Source organism: Castor canadensis, chromosome 2, assembly GCF_047511655.1.
Source record: "Castor canadensis chromosome 2, mCasCan1.hap1v2, whole genome shotgun sequence".
Taxonomy (NCBI): domain Eukaryota; kingdom Metazoa; phylum Chordata; class Mammalia; order Rodentia; family Castoridae; genus Castor; species Castor canadensis.
In genome coordinates, this window is record NC_133387.1 from 87739583 (window position 1) to 87764105 (window position 24523).

The following is a 24523-nucleotide window of genomic DNA, read 5'->3' on the forward strand; positions in this document are numbered from 1 at the left end:
TTCCAGAGTGGTTGTACTAGTTTATATTCCCACCAACAGTGTAAGACAGGGTTCCTTTTTCCTCACATCCTCGCCAACACCTGTTGTTCGTGGTGTTGCTAATGATGGCTATTCTAACAGGGGTAAGGTGGAATCTTAGTGTGGTTTTAATTTGCATTTCCTTTATTGCTAGAGATGGTGAGCATTTTTTCATGTGTTTTTTGGCCATTAGAATTTCTTCTTTTGAGAAAGTTCTGTTTAGTTCACTTGCCCATTTCTTTATTGGTTCATTAGTTTTGGGAGAATTTAGTTTTTTAAGTTCCCTATATATTCTGGTTATCAGTCCTTTGTCTGATGTGTAGCTGGCAAATATTTTCTCCCATTCTGTGGGTGTTCTCTTCAGTTTAGAGACCATTTCTTTTGTTGAGCAGAAGCTCTTTAGTTTTATGAGGTCCCATTTATGTATGCTATCTTACTTGGGTAGTTATTGTCCTTTAAGAGGAAATCAACCAGACAAGTGCCACACAGAGCCTTAAGTTGCTCCTCTACATCTTAGAGTGTCTTCACTTAAAAAAAAAAAGGCCAACAGGTATATTCACTGAGTTTGACTGATAAGTGCTTTAGACTAGAATGAAAACCAATGTATTCAATATAAATTGTACTTTATATTTTGAATTTTGATCTTTTTCTGGGCTAGCAATATGCAATACAGTCCTCTCTCAGGATGCTGGGGAGTGGCTGCGAGCTGCCATCTGGTCATGAAGGTAAACACTCAACAGTGTGCTGTGTTGCTAAGCTAGGATGCTTTGTAAGTTAAATGTATTCACTGCATTCTCAACTTAGGATATTTTCAATTTATGGTGGGTTTATCTGGATGGAAACCCATCATCAATTGAGGAGTAGTTTTGCTTAACTGACAACTGATGTTATAGAAATCTGAATTCTATCTAAGATCAAAACTAGGCAAAGAGCAGTGAAATAGAACAAGAGCACATTGAAGGACTTACCATCTTTTCAATGAAACTCCCAAAGAAGTGTAGCTGCTGTTTTAGAAGATAGACTAACATAGCATTAAGTATTCATGTAATCAGCATGGATTGTGTGTTCATTCCCAGAGTACCAGAGTCAACCTGTGATTTATACTCTAAGTAAAAAAGAAAAAAACTTAAAGTTGAGTTACTTGGAGAGGTGGAAGAAATAAACTGAAAAGGATGAAGACATGTTTGTGTTTTCATCCGCTTCCCCCTGTCTATGTCTCACCAGTTTTCCAGCCAAGAACACCAGGGAAGCCATGGTGGGCACCCAGATTGAATTTAAGATTACGGAGTAGCATGAACAAAAGCACTTAGATGCATTTTCTCATGTTGGAATCTAATTTTAAAACTTTCTTTTTACTTAGGGGAAACAGTTAGGAGTGGCTTCAGAAGCATATAATCTTTATTTCTTTGTTTATGAGTTGAATTTTAGTAGATATCCCTCCTACTTCCAGAAATGATTTTGAGCTACTAAATAATAAAAATCAATTCCACTCATTTCAAAAATAACCCTACTCATTGCAGAATGCTACTTAACCATGTAAGTCAAGTATTTGGCTATTGACAGAGGTCCTCTTTGACAAAGCATACAATATGTAGTATCCCCCCAAAGAGGCTTAATAATGATATACTTCTCATAGTGAATGGATTTGAGAAAGAAATCAAAGGATAATTTTGAGAAAAAGAAAAAAATGGTACTGAAATTTTACCAAGGAAAGCAATCCATCTCTTCCTTTAAAAATGATTCCTGCTCAGAGTCCAGGCACAGTGGCTCATGCTATAATCCCAGCTATTCTGGAGATGGAGATGGAGAAGATCACAGTTTGAGGCCAGTCCAGGCAAAAAGTTAGCGAGATCCCCATCTCAACAAACAAACTAAATGTGGTGGCATATGCCTATCATCCCAGCTACACAGGACACTATAGGGCAGGAGGATTGTCATCCATTGCAGTCAAAAATGCAAGACCAGGCCCACGCTTTTGTCGCACTGACAGCCAGGCTCCTGTGGCACCACCAGAGCCACCCAGAGGCGACTAACTACCCTGAAAAAGGAAAATCAAAGGACCCCAAAAGGCATGCACAGGGTCCCATGACCAGTGAGAAGCAAAGCCCTCTCCAAATCTGCAAATAGAGAAGCAACTAACCACAGGAAGAACAGGAAGAACAACTTGCAACTCAACACTCCTGATCGATCCCCCGGCCCTGAAGTTGCTACAGGGCTCTAGGCTCCATTATTCAGCGCTGGCGAAGTCCCGCTTCCTGGCACACATGGGAACTCAGAGCTCCACACTCATCCTCGAACCCCCCACAACAACGACCTGCTACCTTCACCCTGAAACTCCAGGGAAAACGGAACCCCTGTGTAAGCAGGACCCATGGCTCTTGCTGCTCCACAAGTAATAGAAGGCACAAGCAAGCAGGCTAGGTGCCCCCCCAGCCCCCTAGGTGGCAGCAGTTCCACTGAACTGCACTCCCTGAAGCCTGTGTGGGAAATCAGACCCCAGAACTCCCACTGCACCCTGGCTTGATTTTTTCCCCAGCTGGCATCAGCACCACTGAACTGCATTCCCTGAAGCCAATGTAAGAAATTCTCCTGGACCGCATGCCTGGAAGGCAGGCCCCAGAACTCCTATTGCCCAAAGGCTTGGTTTCCCCATTCCTGCAGCATTTGCCTTGGCTCCAGGTATCCCAACACCAGCAACCAAGCCTCAGTGCTCTCACTGCCTGCAAGCTTGGGTCCCCCATGCCTGCAGCAGCTTCCATGGCTCCTAGAAGCCACACCCTAATGCAAGTAGACCTCAGGGCCTCTCCTGCCTTGTGAGCACCAGACGATTCAAGCATGCTGGCTTTGCTGCCCTATGGGTACTCTCAACTTGCTATTCAATGCCAAGAACCTGCCACCACACACCTAAGTGAACGCCAGCCTCCAGGCTTTGCTATTCTGCTGGCACCAGGAGGCTTCCCGCCCACAGAGCATGGAGACCCAACACTCCACACTGTCCCTGACAGCAAGAGAGCCCTCGCTCCCCCGTCAAAGAGCAAGAAGGTCAGATTCCCCAGGATGGGAGGAAAGCAATAACCTGCTACTCTGCAGGTAGGACCTGAAGTCCTGTTCCCCCAAGGTACATGGAAGCCCAGTGCTTCACACTACATCTCCTTGCAGCTCCTCCACTATGTGACAATCTGCTATTCTGCTGGTGCTAAGAGGCCTGCACCCCATAGTGCACAGATACCCAGCACTCTCCACTGCTACTGCAGGAGAACCCCTTGCCCCCATCAAAGAGCAGGAATTCCAGCCCCCTCACTGAGGGGAGAAAAGAGGTAATCAGCACCACAACAAGAATCCGACAAGGGGTAACATATCCAGCATACCATCTCAGAAGAACACTCCTGGAGCTCCAGGAGGAAAAAACCTCAAAACCCCAACTACAGGGTCACAGGGATTAAAACCCTAACCAAAATCAATTCCAGATGTATAAATCTAAACACAGAATGAAACAGCAAAACAACTGCTCTCCATCAAAAGCTAATTCTACCACTAAGGATCCAAATACCTGCATAATGGATAAGCTATCAATTAATGAATTCAAAAAAAAATAGTAAAAATGATTAACAACCTCAAAAAAGAAACACAAAAGTTAGTGTTTGACCTCAAAGAAGATGTGAATAAACAATGAAATGAGCTCAAAGAGAATACAAACAAACAGATGAATGAAATTAAGCAGACTATCCAGGATATGAAAGAGAAAATCAATAAAGATACAGAAACCCTGAAAAATAATCAATCTGAAGTAAACAACTCAATATCTCAAATAAATATCACAATGGAAAGCTTGGTGAACAGAGTGGAGCAAGTTGAAAATAGAGTATCAGAAATGAAAGACAAAGTAGAGGAATTAGACCAAACAGTAAAAGATCATGAAAGAATGCTAAGAAAATATGAATGGAACATGCAAGATATCTGAGACACCATGAAAGGACCAAACCTACAAATCATGGGTGTAGAAGAAGTGAAGATACAAACTAAAGGCACTGACAACCTATTCAATAGAATAATAGCTGAGAAATTCCCTAACCTTGAGAGAGAGTCACCAGGTACAGGAAGCTTACAGAACACCAAACCATCAAGACCAAAAAGAAACACCCCCAGACACATCATAATCAAAACACTCAGCACACAGAACAAAGAAGGAATTCTGAAACTTGCAAAAGAGAAAAGACAAGTAAAAATGATTAACAACCTCAAAGAAGAAACACAAAAGTTAGTGTTTGACCTCAAAGAAGATATAAAGGCAAACCCATTAGAATAACAGCAGATTTCTCAACTCAAACTCTAAATGCAAGAAGGTCATGGGAAGATACCAGGCCCTGAAAGAAAGCAACTGTCAACCTAGATTTGTCTGTCCAGCAAAACTATTCTTCCTAATTGAAGGAGAAATTAAAACCTTCCATAACAAGGAAAAACTAAAGGAATTTATGATCACCAAGCCAGCACTACAGAAGATACTTAAAGGACTTTTATATATAGAAGAAGAAACTTGAGTGAGACAGGAAGAGTCAAGAAAGAATAAACCCTTTTGAGCAAGCAGACCAGTAAACAAAGAATACGTAAAATTAAACAACAGGGGAACAAAAATGAGTGGAAACAACAGGCACCTATCAACATTAACACTGAATTTAAATGGCTTCCATGCCCCAATCAAAAGACATAGAAGAGCAAATTGGGTTAAAAAATAAGACCCAACCACATGTTGCTTACAAGAGACTTATCTCACTGAAAAAAATAAACATTGGCTTAGAGTCAAGGGCTGGAAAAAAGTTTTCCAATAAACAGATAGGTGTAGCCATACCCATATCTGACAAAGTAGACTTCAGACTAAAATAAATCAAAAGAGACAATGAAAGTCACTTCACATTCATGAAAGGAACAATTCATCAAGAGGAAACACCAAACCTTAACATATATGCACCGAACACAGGAGCACCCATCTATATTAAAAAAAGAAAAACTCTAATGGCCTTAAGAGCACAGATAGACACTAACACAGTGAAAGTGGGAGACTTGAACATTCCACTGTCACCAATAGTCATCCAGACTAAAGATCAACAAAGAAACTTCAGAGCTACTCTACATATTAGACCAAATAGACATGTTTGATAGCTACAGAGTATTTCACCTAACAACTAGGCAATATACATACTTTTCTGCAGCTCATGAAACTTTCTCCAAAATAGGTCATATTTTATGACACAAAGCAAGTCTCAAAAAATTCAAGGAAGTTTAAATAACCCCTTGCATCATAATAGACCACAATGAAATAAAACTAGACCTCAACAACAAAAGAAACACCAGAAAATATTCAAATACATGGAGACTGAACAATACACTGCTGAAGAAACCAATGGGTGACTGAAGTAATAAGGGAAGAAATGAAAAAGTTCCTAAAATCCAATGAAAATGAAAATACAACGTACCAGAATCTGTGGGACACAGCAAATGCCATGCTAAAGGGAAAGTTTATAGCTATAGTGCCAACATCAAAAAAACAGAGACCTCTCAAATAAGCAATCTAGTGTACACCATAAGCTCCTAGAAAAACAAGAACAGACCAAACCCAAAAATAGCAGACAGAGAGAAATAATAAAGATCAGGGTAAAGATCAATGAGATAGAAACCAAACAAACTGTACAAAGAATCAATGAAACAAAAGTTAGTTCTTTGAAAAGATTAACAAGATCAATGAACCCTTAGCCAACATGACAAAATAGAGGAGGGAGATAACCCAAATTAACAAAATCAGACATGAAAAAAGGGACATAACTGCAAATACCAATGAAATCCAGAAAATCATCAGAGAGTACTTTGAAAACTTATATTCAAGTAAACTGGAAAATCTAGATGAAATGGATAAATTCTTAGATGCATATAACCAACCAAAATTGAACCAAGAAGATATTAACCACCTAAATAGTCCTATTACATGCAATGAAATTGAAGCAGTAATAAAGAGCTTCCCTACAAAGAAGAGCCCAGGACCTGATGGATTCATGGTTGGATTTTACCAAACCTTTAAATAACTAACACCAATACTCTTCAAACTTTTCCAGGAAATAAAAGGGAAGGAACACTACCAAACTCATTCTATGAAGCCAGGATTACACTCATTCCAAAACCCAATAAAGATGTAACCAGAAGGGTGGGGGCAAGGGGGAGTAATGAACCAAGCCTTGTATGCACATATGAATAATAAAAGAAAAATGAAAAGAAAAAAAAAAAAGCTGTTTTAGGCATAGGTATGTGCTAATATCATGGACTTTGTGAAAAAAGTAAAGTGTAATTATTTGATAAAAAAAAAAAAGATGTAACCAGAAAAGAGAATTATAGACCAGTATCTTTCATGCATATAGAATCCACAGGGAACTAAAAAAACTCAGCCCCCAAAGAATCAACACCCCAATGAAGAAATGGGCACATGAATTAAACAAGGAATTCTCAAAGGAAGAGGTACAAATGGTCAGTAACTACATGAAGAAGTGTTCAACTTCCCTGGTTATAAAAGAGATGCAAAGCAAAACAACACTTAGATTTCATCTCACCCCAGTTAGAAAGGCCATAATCGAGGGTAATAACAACAACAAATGCTGGTGAGGATGTGGCGAAATAGGAACCCTTATACACTGCTGGTGGGAATGCAAATTAGTACAACTGCCATGGAAAGCAGTATGGAGATTCCTCAAAAAACTAGGGATAGGACTGCCATATGATACAGTGATACTGCTCCTGCGCATCTACCCAAAAGAACGTAAGACAGGATACAATAGAGGCATCTGTACACCAGCGTTCATCGCAGCACTATTCACAATAGCCAAGCTCTGGTAAAAACCCGGATGTTCTACAGCTGATGAATGGACCATGAAATTGTTGTATATATACACAATGGAGTATTACTCAGCCACAAGGAATAATGACATGGTTTGAAGGTAAATGACATGGGGTTTGAAGGTAAATGGATATAATTGGAGGACATCATGTTAAGTGAAGTTAGCCAGGATCAGAAACACAAAAGACACATGTTTTCTCTCATACATAGAAGATAGATCCAAAGGTAAACATATACTAAAAAATAAGCATGATCATATACAAACATAGATGTAGAACATGTTTTTAACAGTGGAGCTACTCTATGGAACTTGGGGAAAGAAGGAAAGGAAGAGAATGATAGCATCAGTAATATCACATACCATAAGATGTGAAAATAGAGAACATAAGGTTGTATATTGAAAGCTGTTGAAAAACAGGGGGTGGAAGGTAAATGGGTAAGGGAGAATATTTGAAGGGATTGAACAGACCAAAGTAAAGTACACACACAGTAAGCATACATTGAGACACCCCTGTGAACATCAACTTAAATATTAATAATGAAAGCCAGGACTGTAAAATAGGCACAGTGTGTGCAGGAGTGGGTACTAGTGGTGGGAAGAGGGTGAAGGAAGGAGATGAAGGTGATGGTATATGGTAGATGGACTTCATATACCTATATGAAACAGAACTAAAAATCCTCTTGCAATTGCTTTAAGTGGAGTGGGGAGGGGACTAAGGGGGAGAGACGATGGGGGCAATGTAAGTAATGTACACTATAAGTCTAATCAGAATTGTCATTACAAATCTCCCTGTATAATGAATATATCCTAATAAAAATTTATAATAAAAAGTGACCCTACCTGAAACAATAACCTAAAGCAAAAATGGCTAGGACTATGGCTCAAGTGGTAGAGCACCTGTTTAGCAAGCACAAGGTCCTGAATTTAAAGAAAAAAAAAAAAGATTTCTGCTCTTTAGGTTTGGTCCCATCAAGTAAGTCGGACCAGAATCAAGTTTACTTAAGGTGAACTTTTTAGTGGAAATGTGTTCCATCCATTCCAGAGTTAGCAAGATCTGCCTTCCTGCAGAAGCAATCTTAAGTGTAGAAGTTCCTTCCCCTGGTAATCTAGGTTTCACCAATGTTGGGTCCACACACCCTAGGATGCTCCTTCAATGTGGTGCTATCCTGAAAGTCAGGCTGGGGGCTGGCTGGAATATGTGACAGATATGAGAGAACAATCCTCCATTGCTAGATCTGCCATCACTATTTCCACTGACTTATTGGTGGACACATTTGGTTAGCCTCTGGTTAACCATGCATGGTTTGAAACCCTTACAGAAGTGAGCAAATTTCTAAATGTAATGCCATGCATATAAAAATCCTGCAAAAATGTGATTCCTTCCTTATCTGCCACATCAGATTTAGACTCTCTCTTGGTGGATAAGGAGAAAGGTTGAAACCACTTCATAATACTCTTTTGGTGATTAATTTATCTGGAAACTAGGGTGGAGTGGACAAATCTCCACAGAAAAGGGAACTGAGTTTATCTCTGAGTTTTGACTCAGCCTTTATATTCACTTCTCTCTTATAATGGCTGCCTCATGCTTGTACATCAGTACATGCCAGAGCCCTTGAGCACAGTGTTTTCCACCTCCAGCTGAGTGAACTTGTATCCCATGTCTTCTTGCTTCTTTTCTTCCTTCTTGCCTTTTTCATCACATGCTTTTATTATCTGCCATCTTTCTTCTAACCAGAAAGCTGCCAAGCCACGTAGGCTGTACCACATAGAACACTGAGGTTCAAAATTCCTTCTACTTACTGACATCCAAACTCTTCACAGGAATTTTCTACATCTCCAAAAGATGGGGATTGATCTTTATCACTTGTTTGTAGGCTGAATATCTGCAAAGAGCTTCATTCCCTCTGAAGGAAGGTACTGGCTTCGAGCAAAATACTGCATTACTGTCAGTCTCTGGTGAGCAGTTGCTTAGCAGAAAGGTGGAGTCAGAAAAGAAATCATTTGAGCTGGAAAGAAGACAGATCACGAAAATATCTTCATTTTGTTAAGAGATAAATTCTTTGAGAGGCCATTTTCAATTAATAAATCAGCCAGAAAGCTTTCTGTTTGGCATTTTTAGAATGGCACTCAGTTGTGACAATGTGATTTAAAGAGATGGCTCCAAACTCCCCACCCCAACACCACCATTACTTGTGTTGTAGGCAGTAAAATAGCAGATTTAGATCTCTGGTTCATTGAATTGTACTCCCAGAGACAATAGAAAAGGAGAGTTAAGATAGCTTTGCAAGGACCTGGGATACCACTGTTAAAAATAGGCTAAGTAGCTAACCGAATTGTTACACCATCTAAAGGAAAAGAAAATTTTTAGCAAAAACTCTAAGTCTTGGAGAAAGCATAGAATACTCAGTATTTTCCAATTCTCAGTTATTAGTGAAGTTTATCAAAATGTGAGAACAAACATGATCTGAATGTATCTTTTTGGGCATCATTTCAAAGCTCTTCTTAAGTGTAGTTTTTTACTCTGTGAACAAGTAGCCAGATTCTTCATAAACAAAGAATGGCCCCCCTTTGAAATGCTTTAAATGCAGATGTGGCAGGGAGAGTGGCGAGGTAGTGTTTAGTTCTGGCTTCCCCACCCACAGTTCTGTTCTCCCTGGTGTGGTTTACCTAGACCCCTGAAAACTGGGCTGGGACAGTGGCTCTTGCTGGCAATATTGGCCTGCTTTCTGTGCCTCTCACAGATTTCTGCAGCTCTTCCTGCTCTGGAAGACTGAGTGGTTCACAAGCAGCATCATGGATGATAAATGTGCTATTTGTTCTGTCAAATTACTGCTAGGTTGAGGACCATGTAACCCAGACCAGGACAGGCACCCTGCCACTCTTGTTTAACAGTGTGGTAGAAGCATCATAGCAAGTTGATTTGGCTACCAGTCCAGTAACCTTGGACCACGAACACTCACAAAGCACAAAAAGGAAGTTAACCAGGTGTTTTAGAATGGATTGTACTCTCTGTTCCTCCCTCTCTCCTCTATCAATGGGGAGCAGTGGCACAAGCAAGAGTGGACACACACAGGGCATGTGAAACAGCCACTGCTACAGACAAAGCAACAAGTCAACCACCCTTCCCCACAATCACTTGCCTGGTAATCACAAAGAAACACTAGGAGTCTTCTTTTCATTTATTTTTTTAATTATCATAGTATTGTTGTACTGGAGTTACATTGTGGCATTTACAAAAGTGCTTATAATATATCTTAGTTGAATTCACACTCTCCATTTTTCTCCTTTATTCCCCCTTCCCCCTTTCCTGGAGTAGTTTCAACAGGTCTCATTTTTCCATTTTTGTACATTAGTACATAATATTTCTGCAATATCCACCCTTTCCTTAAATCCTCCCTCTCCCGCTGGTACCAGCCCCCCAGACGAGACCTATTTTGCCTTCTTGTTTGCTGTTTTGGAAAAAAAAAAAAAGACATTTTTGTTTGTTTAAGATGGCTAGTGGTGTTTCATTTTGTCATTTCCATGTATAAGTGTATTATAACCTGAATTGGTTCATCCCCTCCCTTCCTATGGTGATTCCTACAGGTTTAAAAATTCTGTATTCATTCTTATATAGAAAGCATATCAAACATATTCACTTTCTTAACTTCCTTCTTTTATCCCATCTCTCCCATTAGTGACCTCCCTTTAGCTGAATAAAAATCCATTGCATACAAATACAACATTTTCTTTATCTGTTCATCAGTAGTGGGACATCTTAGCTGTTTCCACAGCTTAACTGTTGTGAATAAAGCTGCAGTAAACATGGTATGCAGGTGTCTTTATTGTAACCTGACTTTGGCTATATCTAGGAGTTGTATTGCTGGATCTATTTTTGGTTTTTGAGGAATTTCCATACTGTTTTCCATAGTGGTTTTAATAACTTACTACATTCCCATCAGCAGTGTATGAGTGTTCCTTTTTCCCCACATCCTCACCAACATTTGTGGTTGTTTGTGTTCTTCATGATGATAGCTGTTCTAACAGGAATGAGGTTAAACCTTAATGGTTTCATTTGGAAACCATTGCATTTCTTTTATGGTCAGGATGTTGGAAAACTGAAACTAGATTCATGTCTTTCACCTTATACAAGTATCAGCTCAAAGTGGATTGAGGACCTTAATGTAAAACCTGAAACTTTGAAGCTAGTGGAGGAAATAGCAGGGAATATACCGGAACTAACAGGCATAGGCAATAACTTCCTAAATAGAGCTCAAACAACCCAGCAACTAAGAGAAAGGATTGACAAATGGGACTCCATGAAACTAAAAGCTTCTGCACAACAAAAGAAATGGTCACCAGATTGAAGAGGCTGCCTACAGAATGGGAGAAAATCTTTGCCAGCTATACATCTGACAAGGGATTAATAAGCAGAATATACAGGGAATTTATTCCCTGAAAAAAATAAACTCCAAAAAAAAAAATCTGTGACTCAATGAGGAAATGAGGAAATCAATTGAACAGAGCCTTTTCAAAGGAAGAAGTCCAAATAAGAGCCTTCTTCCTACAAGTTCCAAACCCCCTTGGCCAGATTACTTACTGTCTCTAACAGGGTCCCAAGGCACACAGCTGGAATGAAGCCAAAGACAACATTTAGAGCAACTGCCCAGGACACTCTCCCAAGGGATAGGCAGAGGTGTGGTCCAGAGAAGGCTCCTCACTCCAGCTCCCCATGGCTTCCACATGTTTGGATTCAGAAGTTTGGGCAGCAGAGTGAGTGAGGTGCCCTCTGGAGATAAAGCTAAAGGCAGTGCCCAATGAATGCAGCTATTCCCATGAGGGCATGGAGAAGAATCCACAGGAGAACTGGGAAATGTGGCTGAGCACACTGCCAAGTTCTGTACCTCCACCATTAGGCACTATAGTGGAATTATTATCACAATGATCACTAGGCACTTACCCAGGCACAGCTGTGCATTAAATAGGGTACAATTTATGTGGTGACAGTTGCTCTCTGACCATCCTACTTGGCATTATGAGATCTGTAGCATTAAGGAGAAATCCTTTCCATCACTATTCATTGCACCACTTTTGCCAAATAATTAGGTCACCCACTCAGGAAAGGCCCTGTGATACACATATGGAGTGAGGTTTGTTGTGGGAACTTGAACTCTGAATTTCCTGACTTCTGTGCAATTAAAATCCAGAACTCAATGCAGCCTTAGCATGGATTTTCCATAGTGAGTTATAAAGGCAAAATTCTTATGCTTCATATGTATTTTTCTAACATATGTTACTGCCTATGTTTCTGATTAAATGCCCGTCCAAAGTAAAATAACAAGGGATTACTTTTTTTTCCAAATAGAATTTTCTTCTATAAAAGCTGGAAATAAGCCCTCACCTAAAGTTACCCGGGTTTGCAGGTGCTGGATTTTTAGGGGTGAGTTGTGTGTGTTACCAAGACAAAGGACATTATTCTCCCTGCAGTCACTACCAGAAAAGTTCCTTCTGGAGAGAAAAATATAAGCCAGTGCTTCAAAGTCATTGCATGGGAAGGCACCACTCAGGGAGAATTTTCACAAAGCAGGCAGGCTAACAATCAACAAATATTTATTCCATGCCCACTGCATATTTGGTACCTTTAAAATTCCGAAGGAAATCAGCACATCTTACCTTTTAGGGCCAAATTAGTACCCGAGGTCATCCCATAAATTATATGCTTTATAAGGAGTTTGGTTGCTTAAAGGAATAGATCTATAATATCTCACCTGGAATAGGGCTATGACTAGAACAAGAAAGTGATACTGAAGAAAAGGTTCCTTAAAACTGAAGCTTGTTGGGTATCCCCTCATCTTTTCCCTTTACATCACTTAATAGACCCCACTCCCTTGTACAAACACACATACACACACACATACACACACACACATACACACACACACACACACACACACACTACTGTCACCACCACCACCACCATCTTGGTCCAGAAATTGAACCCAACTTGATGTATTAATTCATCAGAGTTTTGTAAATTATTGAACCCTTTTTGGGAATAGGCAAACATGCCCAGGTGTGAATAAAAGGATGTTCATCAGAGTATTACTGAGGCAAAAAATGAAAGTAGCATTCATGCCCATCAATGGAGGATTAAGAGTCCCCTTAGGGGACAACCCAATACTTGTTAGATGTGATGTTGACATTTTGGTGGGGACAGGTAGGTAAGGGGACATGGACTTGCATATGGCATGGCCTGTGCAGAGAAGGATCCGACTTGATACTCACTTGCATCAAGTTTTTAAATACAGTTTTATGGATGTAGCTGAGAAATCACATTTTGATGATCACATAAATAAAAACCCCACATTCTCTTGTCAGTTCTATGCTAGTGCCAAGCTACATATTCTCTACACTTTTTTGGACAGTAGGTGCTTCTTTTATTAATTTTGTTTCGTTAACCAAACATAAGATGTTATACTGGCTCTTGTCAAGTTTTTTTTTAATTAGACAAAGTCTTCTGGATACTGATTCTTCACCCAGTGAATTGAGTTCCTTACACTAGCTTTGCATCACACACAGTTGACACTTTGGCTTCTGCACTTTCTCTTTAGTTTTAAGCCAGTTAGCAGTGCAAGTTACAAGCAGTGGAGGGAGTCAGTATCTTGAACAGGAGACAAAATCTTAGGGATGAGTACTGAAAACCACATGAAAATATCATTTCAGCCTGTATTATTGCATAAGGCAGTGTTTCACTTGAGGTGACACCAATCCTCCAATCTCCAGATGAGGCCCAGAGCGCCATTAGCACTCCCTTAGGATAAAAGAGCTTCTTCATTTGCTTTACTTTTTATTTTTATTTACTCTTTGTTTTTGCAGTACTAGAGATGGAATTCATGGTCTCACATGCACTAGGTAATTGCTGTATTACAGAGCTATATAAAACCTGCCTTATCTTCATTTCTTAAGATATTTTTTAATTTGAGGTAAAATGTATATGACATAAAATTAATGATTTGAAAATACACATCTCAGTGACTCTTAATACATTCAATATAGTGTGCAGCTATCACCTTTGTCTAGTTCCAAATCATTTTCATCATCTGAAAAGGATACCCTGTGCTATTAAGCAGTCAACTCTGCCCCGTGGGACTGGTATTGGAGTTTAGGACTTCACACTTACAAAGCAGGCATTCTACTACTTGAGCCGCACCTCCAGCCCATTTTGCTCTGGTTATTTTAGAGATGGAGTCTCTCAAACTACTTTCCTAGGCTGGCCTTGAACTGCAATCTCCTGATCTCAGCCTCCCAAGTACCTACGATTATATAGGCGTCAGCCACCAGGGCTCAGCATGAGCAGTCAACTCTTAATGGTATCCACCAGTCTGTTTTCTGCCCGGATGACTTTACCTATTCCAGCTATTTCATATAAATGGAATCATACAAAATGAGACCTTTTGTGTGTGGCTGCTTTCATTTAGCATAATGCTTTTGAGATTTATCTATGTGGCAGCATGTGTCAGTACTTTATTCCTTTTTGTGATTGAAAAGTATCCCTTGTGTTTTATTCTGAATTTTGAAAAATCTAAATTAAAACAAAAAATATTTTAATACTAAAGAAAAAAGGTTTTGAACTTTTCATTTCCTTATTTTTTCATCAAAAGCTGATTTAATTCTACCCTGCCTACACATCCATAAAACACCTATATTACATCCCACCAGTATCTCTTATATTCTTGTGGGGGTTTAGTGTTGTTGTTTAAAGTTCTGAAGATGGAACACAGGACCTTGTACACCCTAGGCAAGTGCTCTACCACTGAGCTGCATCCCCAGTCCTATCCTTGCTCTGTGTACAGCTCCTTACCTTCCAAAGATGAGGAATTTGAAGCTCAAGGTGATATCCAGGCTGGTGGAGCCAGGTTCTAAAACTGCCAGGCACTGGCGGCTCACACCTGTGTTGCTAGCTACTCAGGAGGCAGAGAACAGGAAGGCAGCAGTTAGAAGCCAGCCCAGGCAAATAGTCCACGAGATCCTACCTCGAAAAACCCATCACAAAAAAGGGGGAGAGGCTGGTAGAGTGACTCAAGGTGTAGGCCATGAGTTCAAGCCCCAGTACTGCAAAAAAAAAAAAAAAAAAGATTTTTCATTCCAAATTATATGTTATTTTTCTAAAGTTTTTTTGTGGTAATAACTTTTCTTCCTTCATTTAGACATTCATACAAATTAATTGTCCAATAGACACCTACCACTTAGCAAACATCAACTCCAATCCTTTCTGTGATAGAATAGAGAGCTAAGGAGCCTGCCTCTTTGTTAAGTGGATGAAAGCACATGGATGTGAGTGGTTTATTTAGCTAAGGATTTAAAGCTGTCATATAGTAGAGCTAAGGCTAGCTATGGCTCTCAGAAGAGCAGTTTGTTCTGAAATTCACTAATGTACAGAGTTGAAAATGCTCACTGTTCTGCTGAATTTTTTATAAAAGATAGTCTCTGAGTCCAGGAGATGCAGAATCTGAAATAAAATAATTCTACAAATGCGCATTCATTAATTTCTTCATTTAACAAGAATAAATTGAAGGCTCACTCTTGCAGAACTGTAATTAATGTATGATTTAGATATTAATATGAAAAGGGCTGGAAGGGAAATTACTAAGATTTGTCTCTGGGGTTTGTTTAGCTTTTTAACCATCAGAGTGCAATGTATCGTCTAGCAGTTATGTCTGATGAAACACCCAATTCTTATACTTGCTTACACTAAGACTGCTGCTATGCCACTTTTCTCAGATATCATTCTTTATTTTGTTTTATTTTGTGTGTGTGTGTGTGTGTGTGTGTGGTGTTGGGAACTAAACCCAGAGCCTAGCTGGGAGTAGGCAAGTGCTGTACCACTGAGTTATAACTCCCAGCCTCCCAACTCAGGTACCGTTCTAATTTATGAGATTTTTCTGAGTCATTTTCCAATGAACTAGAGTACTGATTTATAATACAACTTCTTCGTGTTGTTTGTTAATTGCACCATTTCTAATGTCTTCAAAATACTTTTTAATAATATAATATGAAAAAGAATATGAATATTTTTCTTTCTAGGTCTTACAATATCCTCCCCCTCCTGGATCATCTCCCTTTCCAAACTGGTAAACTTATTTGAAATTTTATTACCAAACCAACATCTAAAGCAAAATATTTATATTGTGCACATCATAGCTGAGTTGCTTCATGAAAATTTTGAAATGTGTACATTTCATTCTAAGCAACTAAGACAAATATTATATTTTAGCTCAGTATCTTAATGATAATCCCAAAACCCACCAGGCTGGCAGGGTTACAATAATTCTCTGTGGACATCTCTGAAACCTACATGGGATTCTGGGCCCTAAAACTATTTCTATCTTGCCACGGAACTCATGGTTCATGTAACTTTCCCATGCTACCCATTCTACTAATTTCCTCCAATCTTCAAAACTGGAAACATTTTGGAAACTAAACTTGCATGTATAGATATTAAATTCAATGAATGAATATCACTTATTCTTTTTTTTTGTTTTACAATACTGGAGCTTGAACTCAGGGCCTTCACCTTGAGCCACTCCACCAGTGAAGGGTTTTTTTGTGAATGGTTTGTCAAGATAGGTTCTGGTGAACTATTTGCCTGGGCTGGCTTTGAACTGCAATCCTCCCGATCTCTGAGTAGCTAGGATTATAAGCGTAAACCACTGGTGCCTGGCCAATTATTCATTTTTTATTCATTTATAGTAATTCAGAGAGTTAATTTCATAAATCCTTGATACCTAGAGCAGGTTAGTAACCATTGGTATACATTCAGTGAAGATTTTGGTCTCATACTAATAGCTATTTGTACCACTCAGAAGTGCAGTTTGACCCCCTCTGTTGATCAACTATATAGGGGGTGATGTAAGAAAGAAGAAACCACTGTACGTCATTTGATGACTTGGGAAGGTCACTGATGGGAATAATTTTGAGTCAAAAGGGAAGTACAAATATAGATTTTGTCATATTTGTATATAGACGGCTTCTGATTTGTGATCAGCCCAGAAACACCACATTTTGATATTTTCACATTCTTTTCTGAAATAAAACCCATCAGCTGTTTATAACTAAAGCATTCCTAGAGAGAGTGATTCCAGCCTTTCCCACCTCCCACCCAACTGAATTTTAAATAATGTTTAATAATTCAACTTGACTTCCCAGAGTCTTTAAAGCACGAACAACCCACCTCACTAAAGATGGGGACGAAAAGTTTTTACAATTCTAATTGATGTGAGCGAGTTGTTAATGAGGCAGAAGTTGCCTGCGGTGGGTGTGTTATGTGTGTGTACTCACATGCACACACATGCATGCATGTTGTGACAGCAATAACAAGTACTTGTGCCTGGGTTTCACAAGATCTTCTGTGATGTAGGACTGAGCTAAATGGGAAATGAAAGGGGGCAAGGACCAAGACATTATGGTGTGATGGGGTGGGGTAAAGGGCAGCAGGCCCACCCTCCCACTAGGAACAGTGAACAAAAAGCTGTTAAATATACAGATCAAGTGAAAATGACCCCTATTGACTGAAACCAGCTGTGGGTCAAGCTCCCAGAGTCTCTCCTGATTTGCTCTCTCAAAAAAATGAATATGGTAGAAAATAAGAGAAAGTCAACAGAATCATTTTCTTTTCTCTCTTACAGTCCCATCTCAGTCATAGCCCTGGTTTTTAGAGCTGAAAAATATCTGTTTATTTGTGCTCATTATTTTCTCTCTCTCTCCCTTGCCTTTTCTTGGCATTAGACAGAATGTTATTTAAAACAAGACATAGTTCAGCTTCAAAAAGAGAAATCATTCTGCAAAATACAGCTTGGACTCATTTGCTGGTCATTTATCATCCCTCAGAGAGTGGGGTACAAACATCTATATTTGGTATATTTTAATGATTTACAGTACACTTGCTCTTGTTGGCTCCAGCATACAGGGAGGCAGCAGGCTCCTTAGGACTTTGAGCAGTGTCCCAAACGGTTTTGAAATGACATGGAGAATAGTAAATATGACATATGCAGAGCAGCTTGATAATCATTTATCTTCACTGCTTTCCTTCAAATATGACTGACACTGGTGCTTGGAAGCTAAACTCGACCCAGAGGCCCAAGGTTTTCTGAGGGAGGCTTGGTGTCTCCAGTTCCACACTTGAAGTATTTTTTCCTTTCCAATGTGTCTTCCATCTGCTTCAGACAGTAGGCAGAAAACAATGTGCCTAGTGCAGTGCCTGGCACATAGTCAAAACCCAACAAATATTTGTTGGGTGAATAAATAGTTAAATGAAATGCTGGCGTTATTGTCTTGGCAAGAGACCTGCCAGAGCAGACTTGAGGCAATCAGGTAATTTCCCTTCACAGTACAAGCTAATTATTTGAGAGATGAAGATCTGGTGCATAGTATTTATTTGTCAGGCTCCATTTGCTCCTAATTAAAGGTAGAAAGCTGTTTGTAGCATTGAAGAGACAACATAGTGGCCCAGTCCTAACCAGCCTTTCAATTTCCCATGCCTTTCCCATGTCTTCAGGGACAACAGATCAAGATGGATTCATATGCATTCCTCGTAGTTATTTAGGTTTTCTTTTCTCTGCTGTGTTCTAGAGGGAAGGCTAGGTGTGGAGTGAGTAGTAATTTTGACAATACTTTTACAGCCCACCTGCCTGTATGACTTCTGTAGTTGGTTCTGCCAACCTTGGTTAACTAATAAAATTTTCCTCCCATACAAATACCACCTGCAGAAATCCAAGATTTTTTTTAAAAAAAGGTACATCCTCATAAGCTTCAGAAAATTTCATTCATTCATCAATATTTTCATTCATCCGTTCCAAAAATATTAATTCTAATATGTATCAGGATCTGTGCTAAAGTTGGGAAATTAACCCTGAGCAAAATCCAACATGGTTCCTGTTCTCATGAAATCCATGATCTGAGATGATTAATGGATATTAAGGGAATAATCACACTAAAAATCTTACAACTACGAACTCAATTTTATTTAAGAAGGAATATAGCTCTATTGGGAATTGATTTAGTCTATGGAGAATTTATGGACAAGTCTAGAGCTGAGGGCTATAAATGTCTGAAGAAAGGAAAACAAAAAGAGTACCAAACACAAAGGCTTTGTAAGGAGAGAGAGCACCATGTCCTCCCAAGGGACTAAGAGGAGGCCCGGTGTGGCTCTACATGGGCAGAGCAAGGGATGATGGGAAGATAGGGCCCTACTCTGCAGGAACTATGCCAAGGCCATAATAAGGACTTTGGCCTTCATTCCTTAAACATTGAAAAAACATTTCTGACCTCCCAAGGGTTGAAAAGCAAAGGAGGGATATGTGGATCTTGTATCTGAGGTTTGGGGTGGGGGTAACTATAAATATCAATTCCGCACAAATACAACAAAAGAGATGAAGATGTGGAGTCTTGAATGATATTTACTTCAGGTGACTTCCTGGAAATTCTTGCCACACTCCTCTCCGAAGCCAAATTTCAGAGGGAGTGTACCAAGAACTCCAGTTGTCTGAATAACAGACACACATGGCTACCACTGGACCCTACACTGTGACCACACATCTGCTCAACTTTTCTAGCTCCTTCTTTTTTTTTTCCTCTGGATGATGGGGAAGTGGCATAGCACAGTTTATTCCCATTCCTGGAAAAGGGAGAATGGCATACCTGCTCTCCCATGCAGAGAACAGGCACCTCTCACTCACCTGCTGCAGAGCCAGGGTGTGTGCCTTGCCTCTCTTTTAGCCTGGCAGAGCTGTTCTGGGACTAGAGACTTAATATTTATAAAACATAAAGGGAGGACTGGCACATAGTGATGCCCAGCTAGTGCCACCCTCCGGTATTAGTTATTTTTAATGACATAGAAAGGTATTGAAGAGATATCGTTAAAGTGACAAAAAAAAAACACTACAGAAAGAATTTTCACAAACATATCCTTATAAATGCTAAGCAAATGACCCAGGACACATGGTGGTTACATGTGAGGAATGGTACTGGGTATGTTTGTAAGAGCTGATTTTTTTTCTATACACAACTTTATTTTTTATAATAGCAGAATTACAAAACATAGGTCACCCATGCTATCCAATAAGCCAATTAAAATACATAATGATATTAATATAATCTTTTTCATGCTTTTTTTAAACTCAAGTTTGAAAACAGCAATCAGAAACCTTTCTTGGGGTAAAGAAACACATATCTGAAGCCAGTAATTCATCTGGTTTTCATTTCTTTACTATGCCATAGTCAAAGGTTTTTTTAAAATTTACAATGATTCCACTATTATAAAGTTATCCTACTTGTTCTTCCACCTCTACGGATGCAGATATTTAGTTGTCTGGAATGTTGCTTCACCATCAATATAAACAGCACATTTGGCTCCTGTGAGGTTGACTTCATTGCACTGTTAAGCATTGCTTAAATTTTTTATAATGAGCATTCTTATAAAAACAATGAAATCATTTCTAAGCCTTGGCGATGAGGAGTACTAGTTGACTTTTCTGTTTAGTGAACACAAGGCTCAGCATCTAATCTTTCCCAGGGGTTTCTTAGATGATCTTTACAAGGTCAGCATGGTCAAACAGTGACTTCTGCTCCTAGAAGAGGGGCCAGTGAACTAAGTGGTCACTGGGTCAGGAAGTGGAAAATGTTTTCAGAATCTATATTAACATATAGGATGCCATTCCATATTCTTCTATTTTTTTATATGTGGGGGCTCTAAGTTTGTAAGTTGAACTAAAGATGTCGATGCATTGAATTGGTGTTTTCCAGCAGTTGAGAATCATGAAGGCTGTGCAGGGCTAGGGTATGGTGGCTTTGATCATCATTTAAATGCAACTCTACCTTGTCTCATCAGCACTCTCATCAGTCAGATAAAGCTGGAGAGAACTTGAATCCCCTAATAAATACTTCATGAAGTCAAGTGGAGCTTGCCAGTTAGACTATCATCTCAGCACAGGATTCATTTCCAAGGAGTAACTGCTTTATATGGTACTTAGCACATTGTGCCCCTCAGGACTAGGTCAAGTGCCTGTGTAGAAGAAAAACTATTTTGAAGAAATTGGGATGAAACTGATTGCCAACTGACACCCTAGACTGGAGTTGGCAAACCATAGCTCATGGGCCAAATCTTGCAATAGCCTGCCACCTAACTTTGCACACCATATGAGCTGAGAGTGGTTTCACATTTTAAATAATTGAGGAGGAAAAGTAATATCAAAATGACATCTCATGACATGTGAAGATTCAAATTTCCTTTCCTTAAATAAAGTTGCATAGGAAAACATCATGTTCATTTATTTACATATTGTGTATGACCACTGTTAAGCTATGACGACTTATTGGTTAAGCCATCAACTCATCATGAGTTGAGCAGTTGTGACAGAGATGTAAGGCTCGTGATAGTAAAAGTATTTATTATCTGACTCTTTGTAGAAAACATAACCAGGTGTGGTGGCTCATACCTATAATACCAGCTAAGATCAGGAGGATCACAGTTCAATGCCAGCCCAAGAAAAAGTTAGCAAGACCCTATCTCAATCAATAAAGCTGGGCGCAGTGATGCATTCATCATCCTAGCTCTGAAGGAGGTATAAATTGGAGGACCAAGGTCAAAGCCAGGCCTGCCTAGGCAAAAATGCAAGATCCTGTTAAAAAAATAACTGAAGCAAAAAGGAATGAAGGCATGGTTCAAGTAATAGAGCACCTGCCTGGCAAGTACAAGGCCCTGAGTTCAAACCCCAATACCATCAAAAAAAAAAAGTGGCCAGGTTTGCCAGTGGTTCATGCCTGTAATGCTACCTACTCAGGAGGCAGAGATCAGGAGGATCACAGTTCAAATCCAGCTCCAGGCAAATAGTTTGTGAGACCCCCAATGCACACACAAAAAAAAAGGTTTGGTAGAGTGGCTCAAGTGTAAGAGCACCTGACTAGCAAGTATGAAGCCCTGAGTTCAAACCCAAGAAAAGGAGGGAGGGAGGAAGGAAGGAAGGAAGGAAGAAAGAGCTGACTAATCTCAACTTTAGATTCCAGTTGGGCATATCTGTTTGCTTGTTAATTAACAATGTTTTGTGTTGGAAATCAATGTTTTGTATTGATGTGGCCATCACAGAAGATGTACATCTGAACTACTCCATCTCCTTCTTTCCTCACTTCCTTTTCAAAAGTAGAAGAAAGTTATTGCATTAGAAAAATCAGATTAGCAGGAGGGACTGTGAGAAGGATCATGGTAACCAGTGGAAAAGACCTACACATCACATGTGGATTGGATTGCCAGCACTAATGGAAACCCTACAAAACATTAGTAATCTGCCTGCATTCTGAAATTTGAAGTTATTTTTTCCTTGCATCTGAGAACTCTTTTGAGAGGCAAAATGTTTTATTCTTGTGATCCTTACAAAACATAGCGCCTTATCAGACAGGACCTCTCTGTCCAGTGGCATCACCATATTGCATGCTCCCTCGACAGAACATGATGCGTGACTGGTAGAAAATATCTTGATGGGTTATTCTGTGCAGTTGTTGTGACAGTTGAATTAATGATTATGGCTGACATTGACCCTCCTATCCCTCACAATATGTAAGAAAATATGAAATTTGTACAAAGCCATCCAGCTCCTAGTAGAAAATGTGAAGAGCAGTGCCATAAAATAATAAAATTGAAAACATGACTCATTTTGTTCTCAAGTTCCTGTTGTGTACATGAGTGACCTCAGTTGTCCCCTCTTGTTTTATTCTGTTTCAGAGGTTGAAGGCTGCCTTGACTCACCACCCTGCTGCCATGTCAAACGGGAATATGAACACCATGGGGCACATGATGGAGATGATGGGCTCCCGGCAGGACCAGACACCACACCATCACATGCACTCACACCCGCATCAGCACCAGACACTGCCGCCCCATCACCCCTACCCACACCAGCACCAGCACCCTGCCCACCATCCCCACCCGCAGCCCCATCACCAGCAGAGCCATCCACATCATCACTCCCATTCCCACCTTCACGCACACCCGACACACCACCAGACCTCGCCACACCCACCCCTGCACACCGGCAACCAAGCACAGGTAGACCTTTTCCATTCTCTCTCCCTTCATCTTTCTTTTGTTAATAGCATGAGCTCTAAACCTTGTTTGAAAAGCCCAGGTATTCTCTCTGTATGACATTCTGGGGATCATGGTCCATTTCCTAGGAGGTGATGGTTACCTATAAGACACTATCATTGGATCATTACAATGGGAGGGTTAGAAGGAACTTGAACCAGTAATGAAAAATGTGAATAAGGAACGAGAAAAATAAGTCTAGCTGCTATGCTTTAAAACAACATCATAGAGACTCAATTTTATCACCTGTAAAATGGAAGTTAAATACAATGAGCCTTCCTCCTGAGTAACAGGATATGTTAACAATCAACAGAGCAACAATTCCTGAAGACAAAGAAGCTGGGTGAGGGAGGTAAGGGATGCTAAGGCAGAAGGTACCCTGCAAGTGGTGAAGAGAGGTGACTCATGCCCCGAATGTGAAGGGAGTTGGAGGAAGAAGAGAGAGAGCCAAGCTTGTGGATGATCAGACCAAGAGGAAGGCCAAATCCCAGGGGTGTAGAGTCACCAGGAGTGGCTGGAAAGAAAGCCAGGATTTATACTGAATTGAAAGAGAGTTGGGGGACCAGGCAGACGTTATGTCACCCAGGCCAAGAAGAGAAGGCGAGTTCATGTATAGGAGTGAGTTTTAGTAAGTGCATGGAAGTCACATCCAAGAGAAAGGCTAGCCCTGGCCACTTGCATCCCCAAGCAGTCAGTCTCCTCCACCCATTTCCACATTGCCAGGTCCCAACCAGCTGGGTCAGAACTGTGTCGAAAGCTTGGGACCGCCAAACACTTATTCACCGTCTTGCCCATCGTCTGCCTCTGGAGACAATACCTCATGCCAGACAGCATTCAGGACTGTTGAGACCCCTCCCCTAACACACACTGAGCCTGGAGAGCCAAAAACAAATGGCTATTCACTCAATACACTTATTTTTGCAAAGGTCTTTAACTCTAAATTAGAGTTAAGCCCTAGAGTGAAAAAGCAATTCTTTTTTCCACTGTCCTTACTGGTGACTATGGACTGAGACAATTAACTTCTCTAAACCTCAGTCTTTCCCACCTGCAAAATGGGGCTAATAATAGACAAAGCTCATTGGCTATTATGAGTATTAAATAAGATAGTCTCTGTAAAAGTTTTCAAAACATGTTATCCATGATTAATTCCAAGTGAAAATAGTTCAAAGAAGGCTAGCAAATAGTTTACCAATAACAGTGCTATCCAGAGCACTGTTTTAGTCACATTTTTTGTTAAATGTTATACTGGGACCTCTATTAAAAAAAGAGAAAGAAAACTAGCAAGTCAAAGGTAGGAAATCAGTTGACCTGTGTAGTTAAGGAAAAGGAGAACATCACAGTTTGGTTGCCTTTGGGGGCAAGTTATGTCACAAACAAGTTTAATGGTTCTTTAAATATAAAAGCCATTCATTAGCTAAGTACCAATTAGCCAATTGCCCTCTGCTTCAAGTCAGTAAGTGGCCAATTGTATATGCAATTAGTTAATTGCTTTTAGAATTAACAGATGCTTTTTTAT

At 39.9% G+C, this 24523-nt stretch overlaps 1 protein-coding gene across 5 annotated transcripts in view; it reads left to right on the forward strand.

Annotated features, from left to right (window-relative positions):
- Creb5 (cAMP responsive element binding protein 5) overlaps positions 1-24523 on the forward strand; it is a 403062-nt gene that overhangs the window by 362346 nt on the left and 16193 nt on the right. For all 5 annotated transcript variants that reach the window (XM_074065197.1, XM_074065198.1, XM_074065196.1 and 2 more), the window contains one exon: positions 22648-22971. In XM_074065197.1, the coding sequence (XP_073921298.1) occupies positions 22648-22971 (324 nt within the window). The remainder of the gene's footprint in view (positions 1-22647; positions 22972-24523) is intronic.